We start from the raw sequence: 23,891 nt of genomic DNA on the forward strand, positions 1-23,891 counted from the left end.
ACATGGAAAGTAAATTATGGTTGACCTTGAATGCCGTTAATTCTGTGAGTAAGTGGAAGACACTGAAAACTTTTAAGCAGGAAAGTCAGGTAATGAAAACTAATGTTTAATAGGCAGTCTTAATACAGAAACTATTTACCGGAATCATCCAAAAATAGTTTGAGTGTGTATCTCTGTGTGTACATGTTTGTGTTAAGACTTAGATGCAAAAAACATGCCTGTTTGCTAAAAGAATTCCCTTCTTTGGAACAGCCAGAGGCCCTGTGAGAATTCAGAGATCCAAGCAGAGATCCTAAACTGGTGGCTTAAAGCTGATTTTATGTGAGACAGGAGTTTGGGAAGCTTCGTATGATAGCTAGTTGGCATACTTATTTGAGTATGAATTCTTGACATACCTATTCGATTATCTTATACCTAATCCAATTCTTTTAAGTTGTATTTGTGTTTGCAACCTCTGGACTAATATTTTAGCCAAGATGCATGAAAAAAATCTCTTACCAAGAATGATTCCTGCTGCCTTTCAAAGTCATTAGAGAAACGTTCTCAAAGGCTGCCTATCTCTAGTAGCTTCTAATGAATTCATTGTTTTGTTCATTAGCTTAGCATGTCAGAAATATCTTGACATTTGACACTTCTGTTTTGAAACTAATGGTTTATTTATTTAAAATAAGTGGGAGTTTCAAAGAAAAACAATTTGCCCTGGCAACAAAACACAAGTACAATTAATCACTAACTTTGGGAATTGAAGTGTAAACAGAAGATGAGATCATGGCTTTGCTATTTATTCCTCTTCTCTGCAGATACCAGCCGAACTCACACCAGTCTTGTTACTGTAGAATGTGCCTATCTGCACACAGCTGAAATGTCACTTCCTTGAACCTCCCAGCTGCTGTGTTTTGTCTGACTCAGTTTTCCAGATAGCCAAAGCTTTACCTGACTATAACTAAAAATTTTCTTTTTGGTGTAACACTTTTTTAAAAAAAGTACTTTAAAGAAGTACCCACTTTCTCAAGTGAAACATGCTAACCCTTTCTTGGTGATCCAGGGACATTGTTATGAGTGTCAACCATTGTGATACTACATTAAAGTGATAATCTTGAGGATATTGAGTTGCATAATGTCGCTTGACCTGGCGTTAAACATTGCCGGACTATAAAGCCCTGAAATTCTGAAGTCTTCTTTATGTCATGTTTTATTTCCTGTCTTTTTATCAGCCTATTCACTGTAATGTTCTGTCTGCTTATTTTTAATATGCTATGAATTAGAAACCAGTTAAACTGCTTTTGCTAGAACTTAATAAAAAAAAGCTAAATAGATTTAGAATGAGGGCCTGGGAAAGGGATTCTTCTGTGAGTAACTGCCTGAACTAGAGTACACCATCTTGGTGACCTCTGCTTTGGAGTAATACGATATATAGGAACCTGGCAGTTGGAGGTCCTGGGTCCTGTTCCTGACACTGCCGTATTCTGCATTTTGGGCCATCTCCTTTCTAGCTCTCAGTTATCCATTTGTAAAAACAGGGGTTTGGACTAGCTGAGCTCTAGATTCCTTTCCAATTCGGACATAGTAGCCATCATAGTCTAACACAGTTCTAAAAAATCATCATAGTCATATATTATATAAACCAACCAGAAGATGGTAAGCGGGAGTTTTAACACACGCAGGATTACTGCTTGTGGATGAACTTGAATTTGTTAATAATGAATAGTCATGCCTTGGGCATTAATAGTTCCAGCTACACAGCCTTCTTTCTGGAACTTGGTATCCCCAATGCCTCTTAGGTTCTGCAGTGACTGGGACATGAACATTTTCAAGTGAACCCACTGGTCATTTGGATTAGGGAGATATTACTGAGGGTCTGTGATAAATGACCTCCCTCCTTGTAACGTCTGGGCCGAAGGACCTTTTCATAATGGCAGATAAATCAGATAAATGGTTATCACCTGCAGAGCCACAGTATTCCAGAGAACAGGAAGCATGACCCAGCTGAGGCCCATGGGAAAATTTGAGCCATACATCCTTTTAGAAGCAGAGAAGAGAAGACCAGTAGCCTGGGGCCCTGGGAATTCAGCCTGCAGCTCAGAATAGAGTCCTGGAATATCAGAGCTGGGCGGGACCTTTAAGAGCTATTTCTATCTGCCTCCTTCTATAGGAAACAGAGGTCAAGAGAGGGGAAGTGACTTGCTCAAGGCTGGAGAGATAACATGAACATTTTCTGATATCAGTTTTGCTTTGGGAACTATTCTGAGATGAGAGAAAAGAACCCACCAACCCAGAGAGTACATGACTAAAGACACAGACACTTGGCCAAACAATTTTCCTGGCTCAAAGGCCTCTTGAAACCTTATCTTGGGTGCATGGACTGTCTCTTAGAGAGGATGTGGCTCAGTGACAGCTCCAGTCATAACCTAAACAGAGGGGTCACTGGTCCTGGTTAATATTTGCATCCTCTGCTGTGGAATATGGAGTTCTATAAAGATCATTTACGTCTGAGTAGAGGCAGATTGAGACCTAGCTTCTATTTGGACTGTCCCCTCTCAGAGGTCATCATATCAACATGATGGAGGGACCTTATCAAGTGAAGACAAAACATTCATAATAATGGAGACCCATGTGGCTGCGAATAATAAACTCTTCATTTTTCTATTTCTTCTTGTGGGCAACTATGTCCTTACAGACTATTGTTATTTAGGACACCAACATGTGGATGTATGTCCTCAATTTGTTTTCTTTCAACTCAATTCACCAAATATGTGTGTACTAAGTTCTGTCTACACTTTAATGTGAAGGGTGCCAAAAACTATTTGTTTGTTATACGAGCTCAATAAGCAAGTTTCCTGCCTCTAGGAATGTGATACTTGGTAGAAGAATAAGATAAGTACTCAAAGGTATATGTGTTGGGGTATTATCAGGGTATGGTAAGTGCAATCAAAGATGGGCTGCTCTGGGGGTTTAAGGAATGGAAAAGATTGAATCCAGCTGAGGGGAATCAGAAAACATTTAGGAAGAAGAGAATAATCTTTGAGCTGGAGGCTGAAACACGAATAGAATTTAGGCAGGTAGAAATCATGGATGGAGGGTAGGGGGTGGGTAGAGTATGTAGGGAGAGGAAATAGTGAAGGCCTGGGGTATTCAAGTCTCAACTGCTCCTCTCCACTACCCATTACCTGGCATCAGAAAGGGGCTCTGTTAAGGACAGAGAACTGGGAAGGCAGATTTGAAAAGGAGAAGCCAAAAGGCTTTGGTTTCCATGAGTTTTCTACCTCGGCAGAAACAGCACAAACCTGCTAGGCAAAACTATGGCAGGGCAGCAGGGGTTGGCCAAATTTCTGTGGAAGGACAGCTACTCTATGGAAGAACAGCTACTCTATGGAAAGACAGCTACTCTATGGAAGAACAGCTACTCTAGGGAAGGACAGCTACTCTATGGAAGGACAGCTACTCTCGCTATGTATGGCTGCTCTCTGCATGTCCATAAATTCATTACATCAGCTAAACAAATGCATTGACATCTACCAACTGGCTCTTCAAAGCAATGTATAGAGAAAGCAGCCCAGGGGGGATTGCTCTCCTTTTATAGATGAGTAAATTGAAGCCCAGATAATTTGAACAAATTGGGCAAGGCGACTGGTGAATCTAGTGAGTGGTGAATGAGTCTCATGATAAATGAATCTAGTGAGTGGTGGATCCAGGTCCACAATTGCAGCATCCTGATTCCCTAGCCAGTGCTCCTCTAAGACATTAGGCAAATAAACAAAGGCTGTCTTATAACCCAAATGCCTCATGAGTTTGTTTGTCAATGTTCCCGAGCTATCTCCTGGAGCCTTTCTGAAATCTGCTCAGGGAACTTGAGGAGCATTGCAGACTTAATTTAGGCAGACATTTAGGGAGTATGCTGGATTACCCTGTTGCCAGTTTAGTTAATCTGGGAGCTACGTTCCCCAGACTTTCTTTCCCTGTATAGTTCTAGATTAGAGTTGGCCAAAAGAGGAATTTGTGCAAGTTTGAAAGGCAATAGTCATTACTCACTGAAGGTTGTTTTATAATCACATACAGAGAAAGAAATGTGTAGATGTGTCCAATACATCCTCACTTGCTCTCACGTTCCTCTACTCTGCACCCGGCTCTTCTTTATAACTACTGGCTCTGATGACCAACAGTGCCCCAGGCCTATCACCAGATACTTTCAGGTGAAACCACAGAGGTGGTAGCTGCTTACAGCCCACAGCTTCTCAGAGACCCTTTTCCACGAGCCTCCCCTTCATAGTTGCACTTTGGCCCCTTAGGTAGAATTGACTTATCAGATTCCCTTGCAGATGCCAATATTTCCACCCATGCCAGGGCTTTAAGAGAACTGCTTGGCGACCTTTTCTGTAATCCTTTAACTCCCCATTCCTAACTTTTACTTGCCCAGCTCCTTCTACAATTACGAGTTCTAATACCCATAAATATTCATTATCTCACATTACTCATAAAGACTTTGCTTTCCTGATTGAAGTCTGACTGAAATAGTTATTGATACCAGAAGTAGAATGCTGCAGTAACAAAAAACTAGAATATGTAGCTTCAGTTTTAGGATTGGCTAGCAAGTAAATACTAGAAAAACAGTGAAGAGACTACTATAGGAGTCTAAAACAGACCACTTGAGTAATGCAGTGGTGAATCAATTGGCAAAACTTGTGTGCGGCAACTTAGAAGGTAGAAAAATGTATGTAATGGGCTAGGTGTGATGCCTCATATCTGTAATCCCAGAAATTTGGGAGGCCAAGGTGAGAGGATCACTTGAACCCAGGAGTTCAAGACCAGCCTGGGCATCATAGCAAGACCCTGTCTCTACAAAAAATACAAAAATTAGCCAGGTGTGGTGGTGTGGCATGTGCCTGTAGTCCCAGCTACCCTGGAGGCTGGGGTGGGAGGATCACTTGAGCTTGGGAGGCTGAAGCTGCAGTGAGCCACGATCGTGCCACTACACTCCAGCCTGGGCAACAGAGGACAGAGCGAGACTCTGTCTATGAAAAAGAAAGAAAGAAAGAAAGAAAAAGAAAGAAAGAAAGAAAGAAAGAGAGAGAAAAGAAAAGAAAAGAAAAAGAAAAAAGAAAAGAAAGGAAGGACTGTATGTAATGAACTTGCATATCTGGTTAAGGAGATCTCTAGACAGAATGTTGAAAGTGTCGGTGTGTACTTCTGGTTGTGTATGGCAATGTACTTCAGGAAGAAGTAAGTATTCAATATGTGAGCAGAACTTAGAAGAAATACAGAGGGCCCAGAACTAGCTGGGTTGGAAAACAGTCTATCTACTAGTAAAAGATTTTAAGGCCGGGTGTGGTGGCTCACACCTGTAATCTCAGTACTTTGGGAGGCCGAGGTGGGTGGATCACGAGGTCAGGAGTTTGAGACCAGCCTGGACAACATAGTGAAGCCCCATCTCTACTAAAAATACAAAAATTAGCTGGGCGTGGTGGTGTGTGCCTGTAGTCCCAGCTACTCAGGAGGTTGAGGCAGAAGAATTGCTTGAACCTGGGAGGCAGAGGTTGCAGTGAGTTGAGATCATGCCATTGCACTCCAGCCTGGGCAACACAGCAAGACATTGTCTCAAAAAAAAAAAAAAAAAAGATTTTAAAATCAAAAATGGCTTCAGGCTAAATGTCAAATCAATGGTGTGGCTGTAAGAATCATTTGTTAAGACCTAGAAGATTTAAGGCAGTACCTAGTACTCCCTATCAGCCAGACCACAAGGCACCTAAGAATCTTAAGAGCATTGTTCTGTAGCACCCTGATATGCCCTTCAAAGTAGGAAGGCCTATTTTGAAAAGAATTGTGGATATGTTTTTCATCTAGTGGAGTGAACTATATTCTGCTACACTGGAGACCCAAAAAGATTTTAAGGGAGCTATATCTGCTTGGACTAGAAATGACTGAGGCAATTCAAAATGAAAAGAGGCTCCTGAGTCTCAGGTTTCTATGTACAGAAAGTGAGCTTAATAGACTACTCAGCTACAAACATGGGCCGTTTCTTACAGAAAGGAAAGAATGTCTCAGAAGACAAAGCTAAGAAGCCAGAGGCAGAGTCAAGATCAGAGGCAAGAGCCACTCTCACCACTCCCAGAGAGCAATGGACTGGGGATCCACTCTCACCACTCCAAGGAAGCAGAACTGGGCTCTAATTAAGGAACATTCTTGGTATCTGGAGTTGGCAACATGTGCCTGGCTAAATTTCAGAATTACTGTGGAGCAGTAATAGCTATATGCCTCTCATTTTTTCCATTTTTCAATGGAAATTCTATTGTGGTTATCTTATACTTCTCTCACCAAGACAAGGAGATATTGAGCATGTGGAGAGCAAATAACTTTTCTTTTGGGTTCAGAGATCTCTAGATCAAGAAGAGATATACTTCAAGAGCTATACCTTTGTGTGTCATCTAACTCTAGACCTGATTTAGATCATGAGGTCCTGGAGTTCAAGCCTGAATGGCTAATGGGATAAAACTTTGAGAGAAGGGGCAAAAGCACATTTCACATATGCAAAGGACAAGAATTATTTTGTTCCTAGGATAGATAATAATGCATTGTTTGCAAAAATTATTCACAATAATCTCTTCCATTTCTGCACACAGATAATTCTGCAATGTAACTTCACTGCTCATTGATTGGCCTAACTTGCTTTCACAACAAGTATACGATACATTAAAAACAGTATACTATTTCCAAATTTAGGCCTCAAGGGGCCTTGTAGCTATTAACAAAGATTCTTTGCTTAGCCAAACTTTAGTCAGGCTTCTGAAAAGTCTCCTCAACTCATCTGTGTACTTCCTTGTAAAACTCAGTTTTAGCAAAATCTTTACTGAATCAGTGTAGCAAGAACGCCCCATCCCTGAAATCTTTTCACCCTAGAGATCGAATTGGGATCCTCATCCTCTACCATCCCCACAGGTGCTGTCCGATCATCTTGGCCTGTCATCAGCAAGAATCCTGTTAGGTCATTTTAGCTAGAACCCCCATTACCCCTGATGTTTCCCCTTAGTAATTTAACATCCACTGACCACCACCATGCTCCCCGGCTATAAATCCCCACTTGCCCATGCTATACTCAAAATTGAGCCCAATCTCTCTCCCTCACTGCGAAATCCCATTGCCGTGGTCCCTATACTTTTCGTTCCTGTCCTGAATAAAGTCTGCCTTACCACACTTTAACAAGTGTCATTGAATAATTTTTTCTTTAACACTTCCACATGTAGAATACTGCCCTAAGGCAACTGTTTGAAGAAGCCCTGTGAGGCCCCAGGGCTCAGCGGCCACATAGGGCAGAGACAAACCGTCTGATTAAAATGTCTAGACCAATTCACTGGCATTCACTATCAGCTACCAGATGAGCAACTGAGGCCATCTTTGACCTTCCAGCTGCAGACATGCCTCTGAACAACTGTAGCTGCATGAAGGGCCTCAGGCTAATCCAGCAAAAAGACCACCTCATTGGGCCCAGCTCAAACGCCTGGCCACAGAATCATAAGCATACAAAATGGATGTTGTTTTAGCTACTAAGTGTTGGAGTGGTTTATCATATAGCAATAGATAACTTTTATAGCAAGTAAGAAAGTGATTTGGGACAAAGAACAGGCTGACGTTTGTAAACTGAAATTTGGAGAACCACAATCTCATGGGTTTCTGGTGCCTCAAAAGTCACCTAGTCTAACCTACTATCTTTTTACCACACCCTAGCAAATATCATACCACCTTTTCACTATCAGCTGCAGGGATGAGAAACTCAGTATCTTCCAAGATAGATCAGGCTGTTTTGGATTATCCTTGACTTTGAAAATTATCTCTTGGTTCCATATCTGGGAATATAACCTAGGGAAAAATATTCCAAATGTGGAAAAAAACTTTTATAAACAAAGATATTTATAGCAGTCATATGATAATAGAATATTAGAAATACTGTAAATATCCTTTTCTAGAGAAATAGTTAAATTAGTACTAACTTCTAAATACAAGGCAGCCATTAATTATCACATTAATCGAGAGTTTATAGCAATATGGAAATATTCTTAGGAGGCAATATTAAGTGAAAAAGCAGAAAAAATAGTATATATGGTATAATTATACGTATGTTGAAAGTATGCATTGAAAATAAAAAGTAGAAGGAATTAGAGTAACTGTCAGCAATGGTTAGTGGAACTATAGGTAATTTTTCTTTTTCCTCTCTTCTTACATTTAAAAAGAAACTTGAGCTCCAAGCTGCTTCCCTCTAGCTTCCACCCCATGGTATAAAATCGGTTAATTCAACTCAACAAACAAGGGGAGCACACAGGAGGGGCAACTAAACTAGCCTGGAAGTGCAGGGTCATTCATCTGCTATCACCCTCCTCCCCCCGCGTCTTCCCTTCATCATAGAACATGGCGTGGGAACTCCTCGCACTCTGTCACCTCCTCTCATTTCTCTAGCCCTTGGGTCCCAACAGAGTTGAAAAAGAGATCTTTGCTTCATAAACAATAAGGTGAAAAGTAAAATTCTGAGAAAATATCAAGAAACTCAGAATACCTAAAACTCACATATGGCAGTGTATGGCAGGGAGGGTCTCATGTCAGGGGATAGTTTTTGTGACTGTGAAGTCCAAGAATTGAGTAGGTGGGTGTAAGTGGATGGCTAAGGGGAGAGAGAAGAGTTTCTTAGAGTTCATGAAGACCTAAAGGATGGGAAAGGGAGAGAGACAGAAAAAGAGAAGAAAGATAGATCTTAGATGTTCAAGAAAGGTTACAATAAGAACATCTGTGCCCTTTGTTGACTTCTCAAGAGTGAGTCAAATTGTGAATTGTTTTCACTTTGTTAGGTTTTCTGTTTCTTTAGGATGCAACCCCTTACTTATTCGGGCACCTCATTTTTATATGATCTTCTCCAACGATTAGATGTTGGAAAAATTACTTAAACTCTCTGTACCGTAGGTTGAATTGTGTCCCCCTAGAATACATGCTCAAGTCCTAACCCCTGTTTCTCTGCATGTGACCTTATATGGAAATAGGTCTTTGCAGATGTAATCAAGTTAAGATGACACTACACAGGGTTAGAGTGGACCCTAACCCAGTGACTGGTATCCTCATAAGAAGAGGGAAGTTTGGACACAGACACACACACAGAGGGAAGACAGCCATGTGAAGACAGAGGCAGAGATTAGAGTTATGCTGCCACTAGCCAAGGAGTGCCAAAGACTGCCCGCCTACGACTACCTATTCTAGAAAGCTAGAATAGGCAAGGAAGGATCCTCCCCTGGAGCCCTCAGAGGGAGAATGGTCCTGCAGACACCTTGATTTCAGACTTTTCACCTCCAGAACTGCATGAGAACAAATTTCTGTTGCTAAGAAATTTAACAATTTAAACAGCCACCTAGTTTGTGGTCATTTATTACAGAAGTCCTAGGAAACTAATATTCTCTGTATATAGTTTTTCTTATATGTAAAATAGTGAAAATAATCATATTTATATCACAGAACTGTTGTAAATAGGATGGGAGGTGATATATATAAAACACTCAGAAAAGTGCCCAGGATATGTTGGGCACTCAGTACATCAACGAGAAAAACAGGACTGCTGAGATCCATCCACCAACTGAGATGACACGTTCTGGCTCCCAGCTAGTGGGGCAAGGGTCACTTCATGCATTTGGAGAACATTAAGAAACTGAGATTGTCCCTGGATACTATTTCTCCATTTCACTCCTTTCCTAATCTCGCTAAAGCCATCAGCAGTGGTTTCCCCTTTTGCGAGGACTCACAACCCAGGCTGATAGAGCTGGAAGGGCACCTAGAGAGACCTCCCAGCCCAGCCTCCTCCTCTGGCAGGTGGCTTATTAGCTGTTTGGCTCCTTGCACTTTACAAAGACTTCCAACAGTCCTGGGGCTGAGAGACATCAAAAGGGTACTCTTTAGTTATGAAAGATGATCAGAGCAAAGTGAGGGATCTCTAAAGGCTTCTGTCCACAAGAAGATAGCATTAAGTCTAGGAATTTCTCTCTTTACTTTGCTGTGCTTCAAAAGATTTTTCTAGATGCGTGAATGGTAGGCCAGTGATTCACTGACAGCCCCGGGCCGACTCCTGCTCATTGTACGGGCTTGGTACTCCTGAGCTCACCTTCACAGAAAGTCCATCACTCCCAGCTGCTGGGACAGTGGTTAATGGCCCAGTCCTGCTACTTCGCCAGGCAGCTTTAATTTCAGTCAGCGATCTGAGTAGAAGCAGGTTAAAGGCACCTGATACCAGATAGAAACCTGGGTCTAGAAACGAAGGAGGCATCTGGTATGTGTTTGCATGTGTGTGCTGCACTTCAGAAGCTCTTGAAAGCCACGTAAAGTAAGATCTAAGCTCAAGTTGACTTCAAATGAGAGGTTCTGGAGGTTGATGCTCCAGTCCTGGCTCAAGTCTTTTGGCCATAAAAAAAGAGTAATAATAATCAGCCAGGCACCGTGGCCCATGCCTATAATCCTTGCATTTTGGGAGGACAAAGTGAGTGAATCATGAGGTCAGGAGTTCAAGACCAGCCTGGCCAACATTGAGAAACCTTGTCTCCACTAAAAACACAAAAATTAGCTGGAAGTCCTGGTGGGCGCCTGTAATCCCAGCTACTCAGGAGGCTGAGGCTCAAGAATTGCTTGAACCCGGGAGGCAGAGGTTCCAGTGAGCAGAGATTGCACCATTGCACTCCAGCCTGGGTGACAGAGCGAGAGTCCATAAAAAAAAAAAAGTAATAAAAATGATGATGATAATAATTCCTTGTTCTATGTGGAGCTTTCCAGTTGACAGGGCACGTTTACCTTCTCTATTTTATTTGCTCCTAATGGCAGTCATGTAGTGAATACACTTCAGGGAGACAGTTCTGAGTCCAGGGAGGTGACATGACTCCCCCAAGTCCACATAGCCTACAAGTAGCAGACCTGAGACAACATCAGGATGTGCTGACAGCCAGGTTTGGCTCAATAATTGGAATCACACAGTTGATAAGCCACCTGCCAGAACAAAGGTCAGAGCTGAAAAGAACATGAAAAGACCTCGAGTCTATACCTGGTGGAGGAATAGACTTGTTCAAAGTCAGTCAATGGCAGAGCCAGTACCGGGGCCCAGGTGCACTGCTCTTCCCAGGATGGTGTTCTTATTTGTTAATCAGGGTGAAAACCTCCTAACAGAGCTGGGTGAGACCCTAAGCAGGTATTGTGTACATTCAAATGCTTGGCACCAGAAAGAATGTGGGGGCCTGAGAAACAGCTGGTAGGGGCCAGAGAAACAGCTGGCAGGTCCTAAAAGTACAAGAATCCCACTGCTGCCAGGAAGGATTGCCCATTCTTGGGAGGGCTCTGGACAGAAAAGGGCAGCATGAGCAGAGGGAGAAGAAAGAGCTGGCAGGGGAGGGGTCCTGCCAAGAGCCTGGGAAGCGGGCATCCCGCAGGTGGGAAACCAGCAGTGCCCACCATCTCAGAGGGAGCTGGGCTGGGGGGTGGGGTGGGAGGGAAGATTCTGGGAATTGTGTCTGGGAGGGAGAGCCAAGGAGGATTGACACTCTCTTTGGTCTGAGAATGGCTCAGACTCCCCCACCTCACCCCTTCTGGGACTCTAGAGCTGAGCTCATTCATATGCAAATCCCTTCAGCAACTTGGAGGCTGGGCCCCAAACAGTTCAGGACAGGAAAATAGCCCGAGGATGGGAAACACAAAGGGTTGTTGTGTTCTTCTGTGGCAGAAGCTGCCTGGCTCCAGGTGTGTCATAGCCAGGACGTGGGTGAAGGCAGTGATGAGGCTGGTGCTGCGTGGACAGAAGGGGCCGCCTTGGGCCAGTGTCTTCCAGCAGAGTTTCAAGGATTGTGAGCCGCTGTGTTCCTGTGACACTGCCCAGGACCTTGCCCCGACTCAGGCTAAACTTACATCCTCAAATCTTTGCACAGAAATCCTACAAGAGTGCTGGAATAAGAACCAACTGTCATAGCTCTGCCACTTATACCTCAGGGGTCACTTAAACCTCCCCAGGCAGTAGGTGTGCTGCAGCTGGCAGCTCACACCAGTTTATAAGAGCCAACTGTCAGCTTTTCAGAGATTTTGCTACCCTAGTTTCATAAACTTACAATTAAATGAATTCTATTAGAAACCAGTTCTATGAAAATCGATTCTGTGAAAACTCATTACTTCCTAATTATGTGATTGTTCTATGATCCATGCTCTGCGGGCTCTCTGTGTCTGTGCTATCTGAATGTTGAATGATGAGCCACTGCACATCTCTTTGCCCTCATTTCCTGCCCCCACCCCCCAATCTGGTTTTTAGCACTTACGCCCCTGTCTCCAGGCCGCAGTTTTCACAAACATAAAAAGTGGACATTAATACTATCCTCTGAGCATCAGGTCAAATGAGATTCGGGGCATGAAAGCAGCTTGTAAAGCCTGCCATTGCCTGGCAGCATTTAACAGGAACCCTGTTTTCCAGTCTCCCATCCCGCCCCCCATCTGTAGCTCTCAGTCTTCATTCATGTTCCTGCCCTCCAGCCACACTGCCATCCTTGCTATTCTTCAAACACACCAGGCACTTTCCACCTGAGGGCACTGAATATTCCCTCTGGTTAGAGTGCCCCCCAGGGCAGCCCCCCACCAAGAAAGCCACATGGCTAACCTTCTTACCTGCTTCAAGTGTTTGCTCAAATGTTACTCTGTCAATGAGCACCATATTTAAATCAGAGCCCCGGTCTCAACTCATGCAGAGCCCTGCTCTATTTTATTTCTTTGTCCATAAACTTATTACTTAGTACATCATTTAGTTATGTTTTATGTTTAGTGTTTATTGTCTGTTTATCCCAGTGCAATGTAAGCCTCACTTTAGAGATTTCTATCTGTTCTAATTACTGCTGTACCCTAAGCTCTAATAAATTGTAGGCACTAGATGAATATTTGTTGAATAAATGAATACCTCTTCTTCCCTTAACTTTTCACTTTATAAGCACAACGAAGTAAATTCAGGCACTGTTCTTCACCAAGGTGTTTTCAAGAGCAACCTGTAATATACTCAAGCACAGAGATATGCACCCCATGTGCACCCACACCTGGGACCTTCCCAGCTCACACTCACCCACATGCTCTTCCTCAGCACTGGGAGCTTCCTTTTGTTTTCCATCACCCCGAAGCCTGTGCTGTTTGCACTTTTGTCATAAAATGAGCTTTCATTACACTTTCCTGAAGCAAGCTCATTTTCATTTTCTAACTCTTCTGAATCAGCTAGAATTGGTGTTTGGGACCCGGTGTCTCTGGAGTGGGAGAATTCCACTGGAGACTACAATTGAAATTCATGAGAAATGTTTACCCATTTCTCATTTCCTTCTGGGGCCAAGGCCTCCTGTCCACTCCCAGAGAATGAGCAGAGTTACGCAGTAGGTGAAGTGAGTTCAGCCGGAAGGTCGAGGGCATGTTCTAAGTAAACACAGAGCATTGTACAGAAATTAGGAGCTTAGAGGTCAGAAGAGTTCCACTTAGGAGCGACTTACCTCTCAATTACACAGCAGGATGCAGACTGACCCAATGTGGCCTGAGGGAAGGGGCATTGGACGGGGAGTCACAGACCATCAGAACTGGAAGGGTTTGGAGAGGCCAGCTGGTCCAGTTCCCTCATCAGGCAGATGGGGAAACTGAGGCCTTGAATGAAGACATGACTTGCCCAAGCTCTCAGCAGGAGTCAGCGGCTGTTTTCTAGGCCAGAGCCCTTTCCACTGCCAGGAGACATGTGCCTTTTCCTGTTCTGCCCAGGACTGTGCTTTCTACTGGAGAAAACACAGACATAGGCCCTGAACTCATGGGGCTGGCAATCTAGTGGGAACGAGCTTGAGCTCATCAGAAATGATGCACTACAAGCAGATAATACAAGCACTTGCAGATTCACTGTAGTTCAGACTCCATTTTCTATTATTTTTAAAAAACATTTTTTTTCTCAAAGGATAAAAGAGAACGTTATTTAAAATAATCTAGACAATATAGGGACCCTCACGGACCTTCTGTTTTACTAAATTTTATGAAATCACCTTGACAAGTAGAGTATTGTTTTAGGAATAATGCATGGCCAGGAAACACAACAGGGCCCCCTCCACAATAAAGCCTATTCTGAGGAAGGCTCCATAGAGACACAGAACCATGACTCGGGGAGTTAGAAGAGCAGGGATTCAAGCCTGGCTTTCCTGCAGAGACTTGAACAAATTCACTTGTGCCTGTTTCCTTTTTTATAAATTAGGTGCAATAATCCCTGCGCTTCCTATTCCATGGGGATCAAATGAGTTAATAGGTTAGAAACTGTCGTAAAATGTGTGCTTCTACAAGGTAAATACAAAGGAGAAATAAATAACCTCCTGCTTTTGAATAGTGCTTTGGAAGCACTTTTCCATAAATTGCTAGAAAAAACTGAGTAACATTAGCAAGGCCATACATAGCCAGTCAGTGGTAGGGTCAGAGCTGATAAGAAAACTGACATTCATTGAGCATCTGGTGATACCAGGCAGACACTTTATTACTCATACCATTGCCTTCATTACCACTACAACAGTAATTTTGAGCTAATTAGAGATGTGTTGGACATATGTCATTAAAGCATTTACTTCATTTGGCATTCACAGTAAGTCTATGAAATAAGTATCATTATTATCTCCATTTTACAGATGGAGAAGAAAATCTTAGCAAGGTTAAGCAACTGCTCCAGTAAGAAGTGAAGGCAAGACTTGACGCTGGGTCTGAATGACTCCAAAGTTTGAGCTCCCAACCACTAAGCACAACTGCGTTTTGCAGTCCTGATTTCACTTAGACCCTCACCTCATTCAAATCTTCCCACAACCTGTGAGGAAGATGTTGTATTCTTTAGGAACCCTTCCTTTCAACTGATGACAAAACCATTGCTGAGGGAGATCAAGGAGCTTCCCCAAGGTTCCTCACTCAGATGGTGGCAGAGACAGAAGTTAATCCTCAATGTGTTAATCCTCTCTCCATCACTGTCTCTGTGCTCTTTCCACACCCACTCTTATGACTCTTTAAGCTCTGTCTCAAAATTTAGACTAGCATTTCCAGCTCTATTCAAAACTCAGTGCACTTCAGTGCACTCTATATCTTTCTAAATCTATACATCTTCACGTTCCTGATCTCAATTTCTGGGTAAGTAGCCAATAAGTTGTCGTAACTGAGGCTTAAAGCCTCTGATTCCTCCTTTTTCCTCTCCCATACGCAGCCAGTTCCTGTGGCGTTTACCTCTGCACATCCTACCTGCTCTTCTATAGCTGTCCAGGAGGCCTGTGGGCTTTCTTGAAGTATACTACGCTCCACATAGTCATATTCAATCTATTTAGCACAGCCACCTAAATGGCCTCATTCAGCAGCTCCAGTTTCTTTTGACTTTACTAGTCCTTGACGTCCCTCACGTAGCTCCAGATTAACATTCCTCAAGCATACCCCTGACTGTGTCACATCCCCGAACCCCACTGCCCCACCCCTCCGCCACATCACATTTTCTAATTGGAGGTCCTAGACTTAAATGCTAAAAGATGCCAGGCAGAAAACATAAATGAGTGAAACAAGCTGCCATGAATTCTTTAGACAGAAATACACACTTTGCGTGTGAAATACAGAGGGATATTCTTCACTCTGCAAAGAAATTTTTCCGGAAATACGTGTCTTTCTCAAGAACTTTCAACTTTCCTACTTTTGATAGAGACACTGGGGAAAAATGATGCACTTTCTTTACTGTAAAATCAGCAATGGTGCCATTAAGAGGCCAGAAAGCATTAGCATGGGGGAGCTATAGGGAATGGTGGGGACCCTACCCACAAGGTCACCTCTTCCTAGTGCTGGCTGATTGTTGAAGGCAGGAAGCTGTAAGAGTTGCCAGATTTTCTAATATTCTAAGAGAATTTGGAAATGTAGATTGTTGTGTGAGATCGGAAATTTTATGTTGTCATAATTCTTTCTTCTTTTTTTTACCCCCCCAAACCATAGTATAAGTTAATACTAGGCTGGCCAACAAAATCCATCTGTGAAATTAATTCAACCTTTGACCACTTGTATGTGATTTGGGGAGCATATGCTTAAACCCAGATTTACCAAACATTTCTCAGTTCACCCTCAGATAATCTTTCTGGGCTTTGCATCTCCCCAAAACATGCCAACTCTGATTATTCTGTTTTGCATCATTCCCATCCTCTTCAACCTCCCTGCTTTGATGGTAGCTCTGCTAAGAAATCCTACTTAGAGAACTGCACTGCCAAATTATTATTTACCTCTAAAGACTAATCTCAAACATCAACTATTTCCAAAGCCCTCCCTGGCCATCTAAAAATGACCACTCCCAAACTTATATACTGACTGATACCCCTTGTGTTACTTTGTCTGGCTTTATTATGCACTTATTTCATTACATTCTATGGAACCGTGAATTCCTTGAGGATTTTACAGTTCATTTTACTGTGAAGAATTCTTTTTGCTGATCTTTGCAGACCCAGTCTTTGGCATAGTGTCCAGCTTATGGAAGCTTTTCAATAGGATTACTGTGCTTCATTCCATAGACAATGGGGAGGCATTGAAAGATTTTTAGAGTAGCATAATCAAAGCTATGTTTGAAGAAGATCCTTCTGGATACTCATAGAAGGTAGGCTAGATGGGGAGAGGCTGACATCTGGTAGACATATAGAAGGCTATTACAATAGACTAGTTGAGAGGAGTAAGAATTGGAACTAAGGAACTAACAGTGGAAAGGATGGAAGAAATGTCGAATACATCAAGGATATAGGGTTAAAAGGAGAACAGTGGCATTGCATTACATAAACATGTCACAGGTGCTATTAAAATATTACACATGGTGACATAAAGAGAAAAAAAGAGAGTACAATCCAAATGCAGATGATTTATGCTTCCTTTTACAGTGAATAGATGCCATGAAATGAACTTGAAATTGGAACTTGTAATCTGCTATTCTCTTGGTGGTTCTGGTTTCTAACTATCTAAACTCTCTCCATAACTATAGCTTCATAGTCTCTTTGTAAGTATAAATGGACCACTTCGTCTGGTGCTCAACCAAAGGAACTTTAGTTTCTTGCATTTTTGGAAAAAAATTCTTTTCTGGACATCTAAAATATAATGCTTTACAATATTTAAGGGATTTTTTTAACAGTAAGTTTGACTAGAGACAATATTTGTCTTATATTACAACATAAAAACTAGTCATTCACAAGATGGGACTTTGCTGTTTTTTAATCTGTTAAATAATTCTGTCAAATAAATAGAAGAAAAGACTGAGAATCTTAAGATGTAAATTCTGATACAAGCATGATGTTGGCCAATCAACTGCCCTTCCCTGGGCTTTGGACATGATGATCGTGGGGTTGGGTCATGATTTCTAAGGTCTTAGATGCACAGAATATCAAGGCAAATTAGACCTTAGAGACCATCTGGTTTAACCGTTTGTATTTGAAAGAGGAGGGAATAGAGTCCCTTTTAGGTGCAGTCATCTGCCCAAGGTTAATGAGTATAGAATGACACCCAGGACCCAGGCTGCCTGACTCCCTGACTAATAGCTGTGCTTTGCCTCTTGCCTGCAGCATTAACCAGCCTTGATTCGTATGCCTCATCCGTACACCACAGGAATCTAAACATTGCAGCCACATTCCAAGGAAGCAGATGCTGCTGTGCAGATGTGCATGAGTCTTGAAGACCAAGAACTGTGGGAAATCAGGCAGGAGAGGAATTTTCATAAATGTGAGCATCCGGACCACAGACTTGTGAGTCCTGCTCTTCTTCAGGCTACTGATGAGCAGGATAAGCAGTTCTATCATCATCGCCCCGATGGGCCTGGGTGGGAAGGGCAGTTTGTGCCCCGATGGGCTGGAAAATGTTCCTGTGAGTTCGAAGGTTTCTTAAACCCACTCCTATATAGGCCTGGGAGGAGAATTTAGTCATAGAGGAAAAATGCCTCAAAAGAGGGAAATTTATCCTGCCAAAGGCAAGTCAGTGATATTTTAAGTTGCTTGGTAAAGGACAGTGTTGGCATGATATGTTTACAAGTTCTGTGATGACATACCACCAAGGCATCCCCAGCAGGCTGCAGGCTCCTACTGGAGTGCTTGCAGCTATGCAACATTGAGAAGCAGTTGCTGTAAACATACGATTTCTGTTTTCTGGTGTTATCCTGACTATGATAAGGAGGGTTTGGTGGGGTCATCTTGGAAGTTCTGGTGAGGAGGATTGGGATCATAATTCCAGAATTGAAAGGACCATGGGGATCATCTCATTTCACCCTCTCACTGAACAGAGGAAAAAACAGAATTTTGGAGAGGGATGTGGATTTACCTGGGGGCCACATAGCATATTTGGGCTTTTATTCAGATGGACAGGGAAGAGCTTCTCTTCCATTTATAGCCAGAAAAAGCATATATGCTAGGGGCTAGCGTTGGCCAGGCAATTAGAGAAAGTCAGTGGGTTTCAACTAAGTGTGGAAGACTTCTGGGTTTGGGATTTCAGAGGCAGACTGCTCACCCACTCTCTGAACCCTGACCTCCTCTTCTGTCCAATAGGAATGTGGCCAGAGCAGCAAGATTCAAGCCATAATCCCTCAAGGTGCTTCAGGGTAACCAAGGAGGATGAGCAAGCAGAACCACCTTCAGCTAGAGCAGCTCACTTCCGTCTCTTCTCTATGTTGGGCCTAACTGAAGATTTTCAAGAAGAAAATGTGGGCTGGGTGCAGTGGCTCACGTCTGCAATCCCACTTTGGGAGGCCGAGGTGGGAGGATCACCAGGTCAGGAGGTTGAGACCATCCTGGCCAACATGATGAAACCCAATCTCTATTAAAATACAAAAAATTAGTCAGGCATGGTGGCAGGTGCCTGTAGTCCCAGCTGCTCGGGAGGCTGAGGCAGGGGAATCACTTGAACCCAGGAGGTGGAGGTTGCACTGAGCCGAGATCGCGCCACTGCACTCCAGCCTGGCAACAGAGCAAGATTCTGTTTAAAAAAAAAAAAAAAAAAAAAAAGAAGAAGAAGAAAATGTGTGCTGGGGAGAACATATTTGAAAACTACAACTTAAGATGAGATGTGTCCCCAGAGGGCCCCTGCAGCCTGACATTCTGTGAGTTCTCAGTTCTAGGAGGGCAACTCACTGGGTGTGGTAGGCAGGGGCACAGGGTGGTCTCCACGTGAGCACCAGTAGTCAGCCAACTAGCATGCAGCATCCTGCAGAGGGGAGGCCTGCTGGTGCCCCACAGCTGTTGAAACCTCTACAGGAGGCTAATGCTGACCTTAGGGTAGCCTTCTGGAAGACAGTCAGCTGTGCAAGCACAAGTGGAGCAATCTATCTCACCTCCTGCCACCACCATGTTAATCTCTTCTTTCAAAGGAACTGGAAAATTGTCCCAACTCACAGATGCAAGGACTGTAGGGCACTCCAGGTAGGCAGCTCAGTCCCTAAGTTGCCTCAAGTAAACTACTTCTCTGTTATGCCCAGAGGTCATCTGTCTAATTTTGGAGCAGAGAACGTGCTGTAAAATAATATTCTTCTCCACTCCATGTCATTTGGACATGATCTGAGACCAGAAAAGGCATTTCCTGAATTCCATGTAAGGGCCCAGGACCGTGCTGCCCCTTCCAGCGGGCCCATGTCCATCTACTTGTGGTTTCAGGAAGGAGTCTCACCATTCTAGATAGAAACCATCAACCAATTTCCAAAATATTCTCTATCCAAGAAAGCCAAGCTTTGGATAGAAGTCTATTCCAATGTCTTTAATTCAGTGTTAGGCGAGGTCTTCAGATTATATTATTGCTCTTGAAAAGTATCATCATTTTTTCCCATTAACAAAATGCTGCTTTATGTCAGCTGCTTCATCTGCTTTCCTTGGATACTCCACTTATTTGGAGCAAAGAAATGAGCTAAATCCTCTCTTGTGTGTTTATCATCTTGATAAAGGAGACCTAACAGAGTTAAATTTGTCTTCTGTCTGAAAAAGAATCAAACTTAAGAGAAAGAGTTGCTCAATGAATATGAAGTTAAGAGTCAAATCTTAAGGAGGAGAGGTGGCAAATTATGAGAAGAAGTCATCGCTGTAACTGAACAAAAAAATTCTATAATTTCTGTGATCTTGAGCCTCAGGTACCAATAAAAGCTATTGGCACTGATAAAATTTCTAGATGGTTGACATGTTTGAAAGTGGAGAAAAATATGGTTAGAAAGTTCATATCTAGCCTTGTCTAAATCCATGGAACTTATTGTCATATTAAACCAATGTTTGGTAATTTTTCTTCTGGTTAAGACAACTCTCCAACCAAAATATTAAAGAATGCTATGATTTTGTGACCAACATCATTTGGGGGAATGGGCTGGGAGATTCCACTTAGCCTGAGGACCCATACCTACAATCCATCTTATCCTGGAGTTTAACTCTGGATAACCCTTTTATCCCGAAAAGCATAACTGGCCTTTTCGTCAGAAAGTTCAGTTTAGGATGATACATACTCATGGCCTCAGTGAAGACCCCTTGGATGATCCTTGTGACCCTGAGAAATTGGTTCTATTTTTAATGAATTTATAGAAATTGCATCTAGGTTACCAATCCACATTGTCTCTTACAGCAACCAGTTCCACGTGTTCTCATTCTTTATCAGTTAGTCTTTATTGCCATCACTGTTTTCTATCTTGTGCAATGGCTATTTTCAAGACTCATCTTTCTTTTTAAGGGACCAGATATTTTGTGTCCTAATATTTCCACCGTCCCTAGCACAGGGCATGCTAAGAGGGCATCATCCCATACAGCAGTGGTTCTGGAACGTTGAACAACATCTGGACACATTTATGATTGCCATAACTGGTGGGGCAGGGGCTGCTACTGGCACCTAGTTAGGGTAGAAGCTAGGGATGCTGCTAAAAATCCCACAATGCTCAAGACAGCTTTTCTCAGCAAATTATCTGATGCAAAATATCAGTAGTGCTGAGGTTAAAAATCCCTACCATGGAACACCAGTTTTGGAAAATGTTTAGATGCAGAGACCCATTGTAAATGGGACATTGCAGGCAGACCCAACATATACAATGACAACGGTCTACATATAAAGTAAGTGGAAGCACAGTGCCTTTGTATGCCTCTGCTGTATCTTAGGCTCAGTGGAGAATAGCTTGGGAGTTGTTTGGTGTAGACAAAAGAGCATGTGATTCAAAAACACAAGGCATGGGTTTGAGACCTTAATCTGTCACTTACCAGATGTACAACCTTGGGTGAGTTGCTTAACCTTCCTGGGTTACTTCTTTACCTGTGAAATGGGGTCATAGCTCCTGTCTCAAAATTGTTTTAAAGTTTGATTGAGATTATAATTGTAAAAGCACCTTGTAAACTCACTTCTCTGCTGTTGACCAAATATTCTAATTAATACAAGGTTAATTCATGTTGGATTACTGGTCATGGAATAATGAGTATACAATAATACTAAAAATATCTAAATGCTCTAGAGTTGTTTGATGAGAACCTCTTCCAGGAAGCTGGAGAGAGCTTAGAAGGTAGGTTCTTAGGTCTCCACATCTTTTTTAACTAGATATAACTGCAATAAACTTGATCCCTTAGAAATATTCTGACCTTTTTCAGCCTCACTTTAAAAGAAGAACAGCTTCCCACTCATGGAATTTTTCTTTGTGGGGGGTTCTCTAAATTCCAGGGTATATTGTTTTGATGTGGTCCTGCTCTTCCCCCATATTTACTTTTTACATCTACTTCTGATAGTGACCGTCCCCTCCCTACCTACGCTTTTTGCTGATAAAATGCAAACTCCTTGGCATGACATTCAAGGCCCTTAAGAATCTCCCCTCCACTCACACTTCCTACTTCATCTCTGACTCTTTACTACTGTATACCCTGCACTTCCCATATACTTGATCTTTATTTGGGAAATTGGACAATGCTTTCTAATGCCTCAACTTTGGACATAATTATGGTTCTCTTTCCATGATTACTGCTTACTTTGAGGTCTCTGCCCTTTTCTGCTTGTTGAATTAAAGGTGACCATGGAACAGAGGCTGGTAGAAACACTAAAGGCTTTGAGAACAGGAAGAAAGAAGGGATGTTGTGTTGGGCTGAGTCATACTCTATCAGCTTCAGTTTCTTTCATGGACCTTTCTGGTTCTACCCATCAGCTTGCACTTAGCTTTCCACCTTGACCTGAATTCATACCATTGTGATGTTGTGTGTCTCTCTTACTATATGCCACCCTGGAAGGGTCTAATTTCATACTGCCTTGTCTAAATCCCAGAAGAGAGCCTGGCCCAGTTAGGGGACATCAGGAGTCTCACCTTCACATAGTCATATTCACAAAGGTAGGAGGATTCCAAGTTGAAGTGCATGAAGTAAAGCTTGATCCGAAACCCATCTGGGACAGTGATATTCCAAGTCACCTCTGAATCACTGGGGTAGGAGTCTGGATAACCAGGCGACTGGATCTGGCCAAACATGTCGTTTAGCTCCACGGTGTGGGCTGAAGCCTTTGACAGGGAGAAGCACAGAGCATAATAGAGAAGCAGCCACCTGAAAGACATGAATGTAGGTCTACTTACATTTATAAACACAGGCCCCCGCCATTCATCTCCATCACAGCCAGGAGAACAAGATCTCATCACATCTCTGTCTCTGGCCTGCTGTAATTAGCTTTCCCCTTCTGACCTTGCCTCCTCAGTCTGTATTATGGGAATACGGTAACTAGATAATTTCTAAGATTTCTTCTGGTTTTGCTCATTAAAGCTCTGATAATAGTATTAAACTTAAACTCCTAGAAAGTATCATATTTGGGAGTCTGACACTTCCATTTTACTGTTGAAAATGTAACTTTTATAATTAAGTAAAAGTTGATATTTCTTCAGCTCAGCTTCATTTAACTCTTGATTCTCTTTTCTAAAAAGTAAATGATAATAACATGGTAATACTGGGATGAGGCTTAAATGCATTGATGGAATCTGTAGTACCTTAAACAGATTTAACATGTTGAAAATGGTATTTCACCAAAAACTCAGTCAAAGTATGCAAAATCTTTAATAAAGAAAGAATAAGCAAAGCAAGTTTTCTTCCTCTTGGTAAAAGGATCAAAAACCTACAACTTATTCCTGTAGGAATCAGAGATAATAGACTAATAAAGAGTTGCAAAAGAGGCAAGGAAAATTCAATAAAACTTACAGAGCACATCACCATGGCTGACGCAATAACGAGGCAGAATGACCAAGGCTGATCAAAGACCTCCTGGTCAGTCAGTATTCACCACACCAGGCTTCTGTCTAACAGACTGATTCCCCTGTAAGGTCCAGTGACCTTGAACTTAATGGGCCCAAACTTGCTTCATCACTCCTCTCCTAATCTTTTCCTGCTCGCATTTCTGGTTTCTGTTCATGGTATTACCATCAACCAGTTCCCTGGCCTGAACTTTAACCATTCATCTTTTCATTTACCCCAGAGTCAACAGTCACCACGTCCTATTTATTCTACTTCCTATGTTTTGGAAATCCATCTCTCCTCCTCTCCAGTTAATTACATAGTTTACATTTTCCTATATGGCTTATTGCTGTAGCATCCTAACCGATATCCCCAACCCACCCACCAGCAGTCTTCTGCCAAAGCTGATTTTCTCAAACACAGATGTGACCACGCTGTTCTACTGTGTCTGCAGGGTAAAGCATCTGCTCCTGGGATGGCTGTTGAGGCCCTTTTGATCTGGCTGATCTGTCCTTCCCACCTCATCTCAGTAGCCAAACCTGTGAGCCCCCTGTTATTCTGGGAGCAAGCCATGCCCTTCCATTCCAGCCTCATTGCACGTGCCCTGCTCACTCCTCACCTACTTATCCTCCACCGTCTTGCTTATCCTCTACCATCCAGCTCAGAGCTTCCCAG

General features: G+C 42.6%; 1 protein-coding gene across 3 annotated transcripts in view; it reads right to left on the reverse strand.

Moving 5' to 3' along the window:
• The window catches only part of MASP1 (MBL associated serine protease 1), a 71,267-nt gene that overhangs the window by 43,026 nt on the left and 4,350 nt on the right, over window positions 1-23,891 (reverse strand). For all 3 annotated transcript variants that reach the window (XM_032171883.2, XM_032171882.2, XM_058426928.1), the window contains exon 2: window positions 22,310-22,541. In XM_032171883.2, coding sequence (XP_032027774.1) covers window positions 22,310-22,541 — 232 coding nt within the window. The remainder of the gene's footprint in view (window positions 1-22,309; window positions 22,542-23,891) is intronic.

Source organism: Hylobates moloch, unplaced genomic scaffold (assembly GCF_009828535.3).
Source record: "Hylobates moloch isolate HMO894 unplaced genomic scaffold, HMol_V3 SCAFFOLD_13, whole genome shotgun sequence".
Taxonomy (NCBI): Eukaryota; Metazoa; Chordata; class Mammalia; order Primates; family Hylobatidae; genus Hylobates; species Hylobates moloch.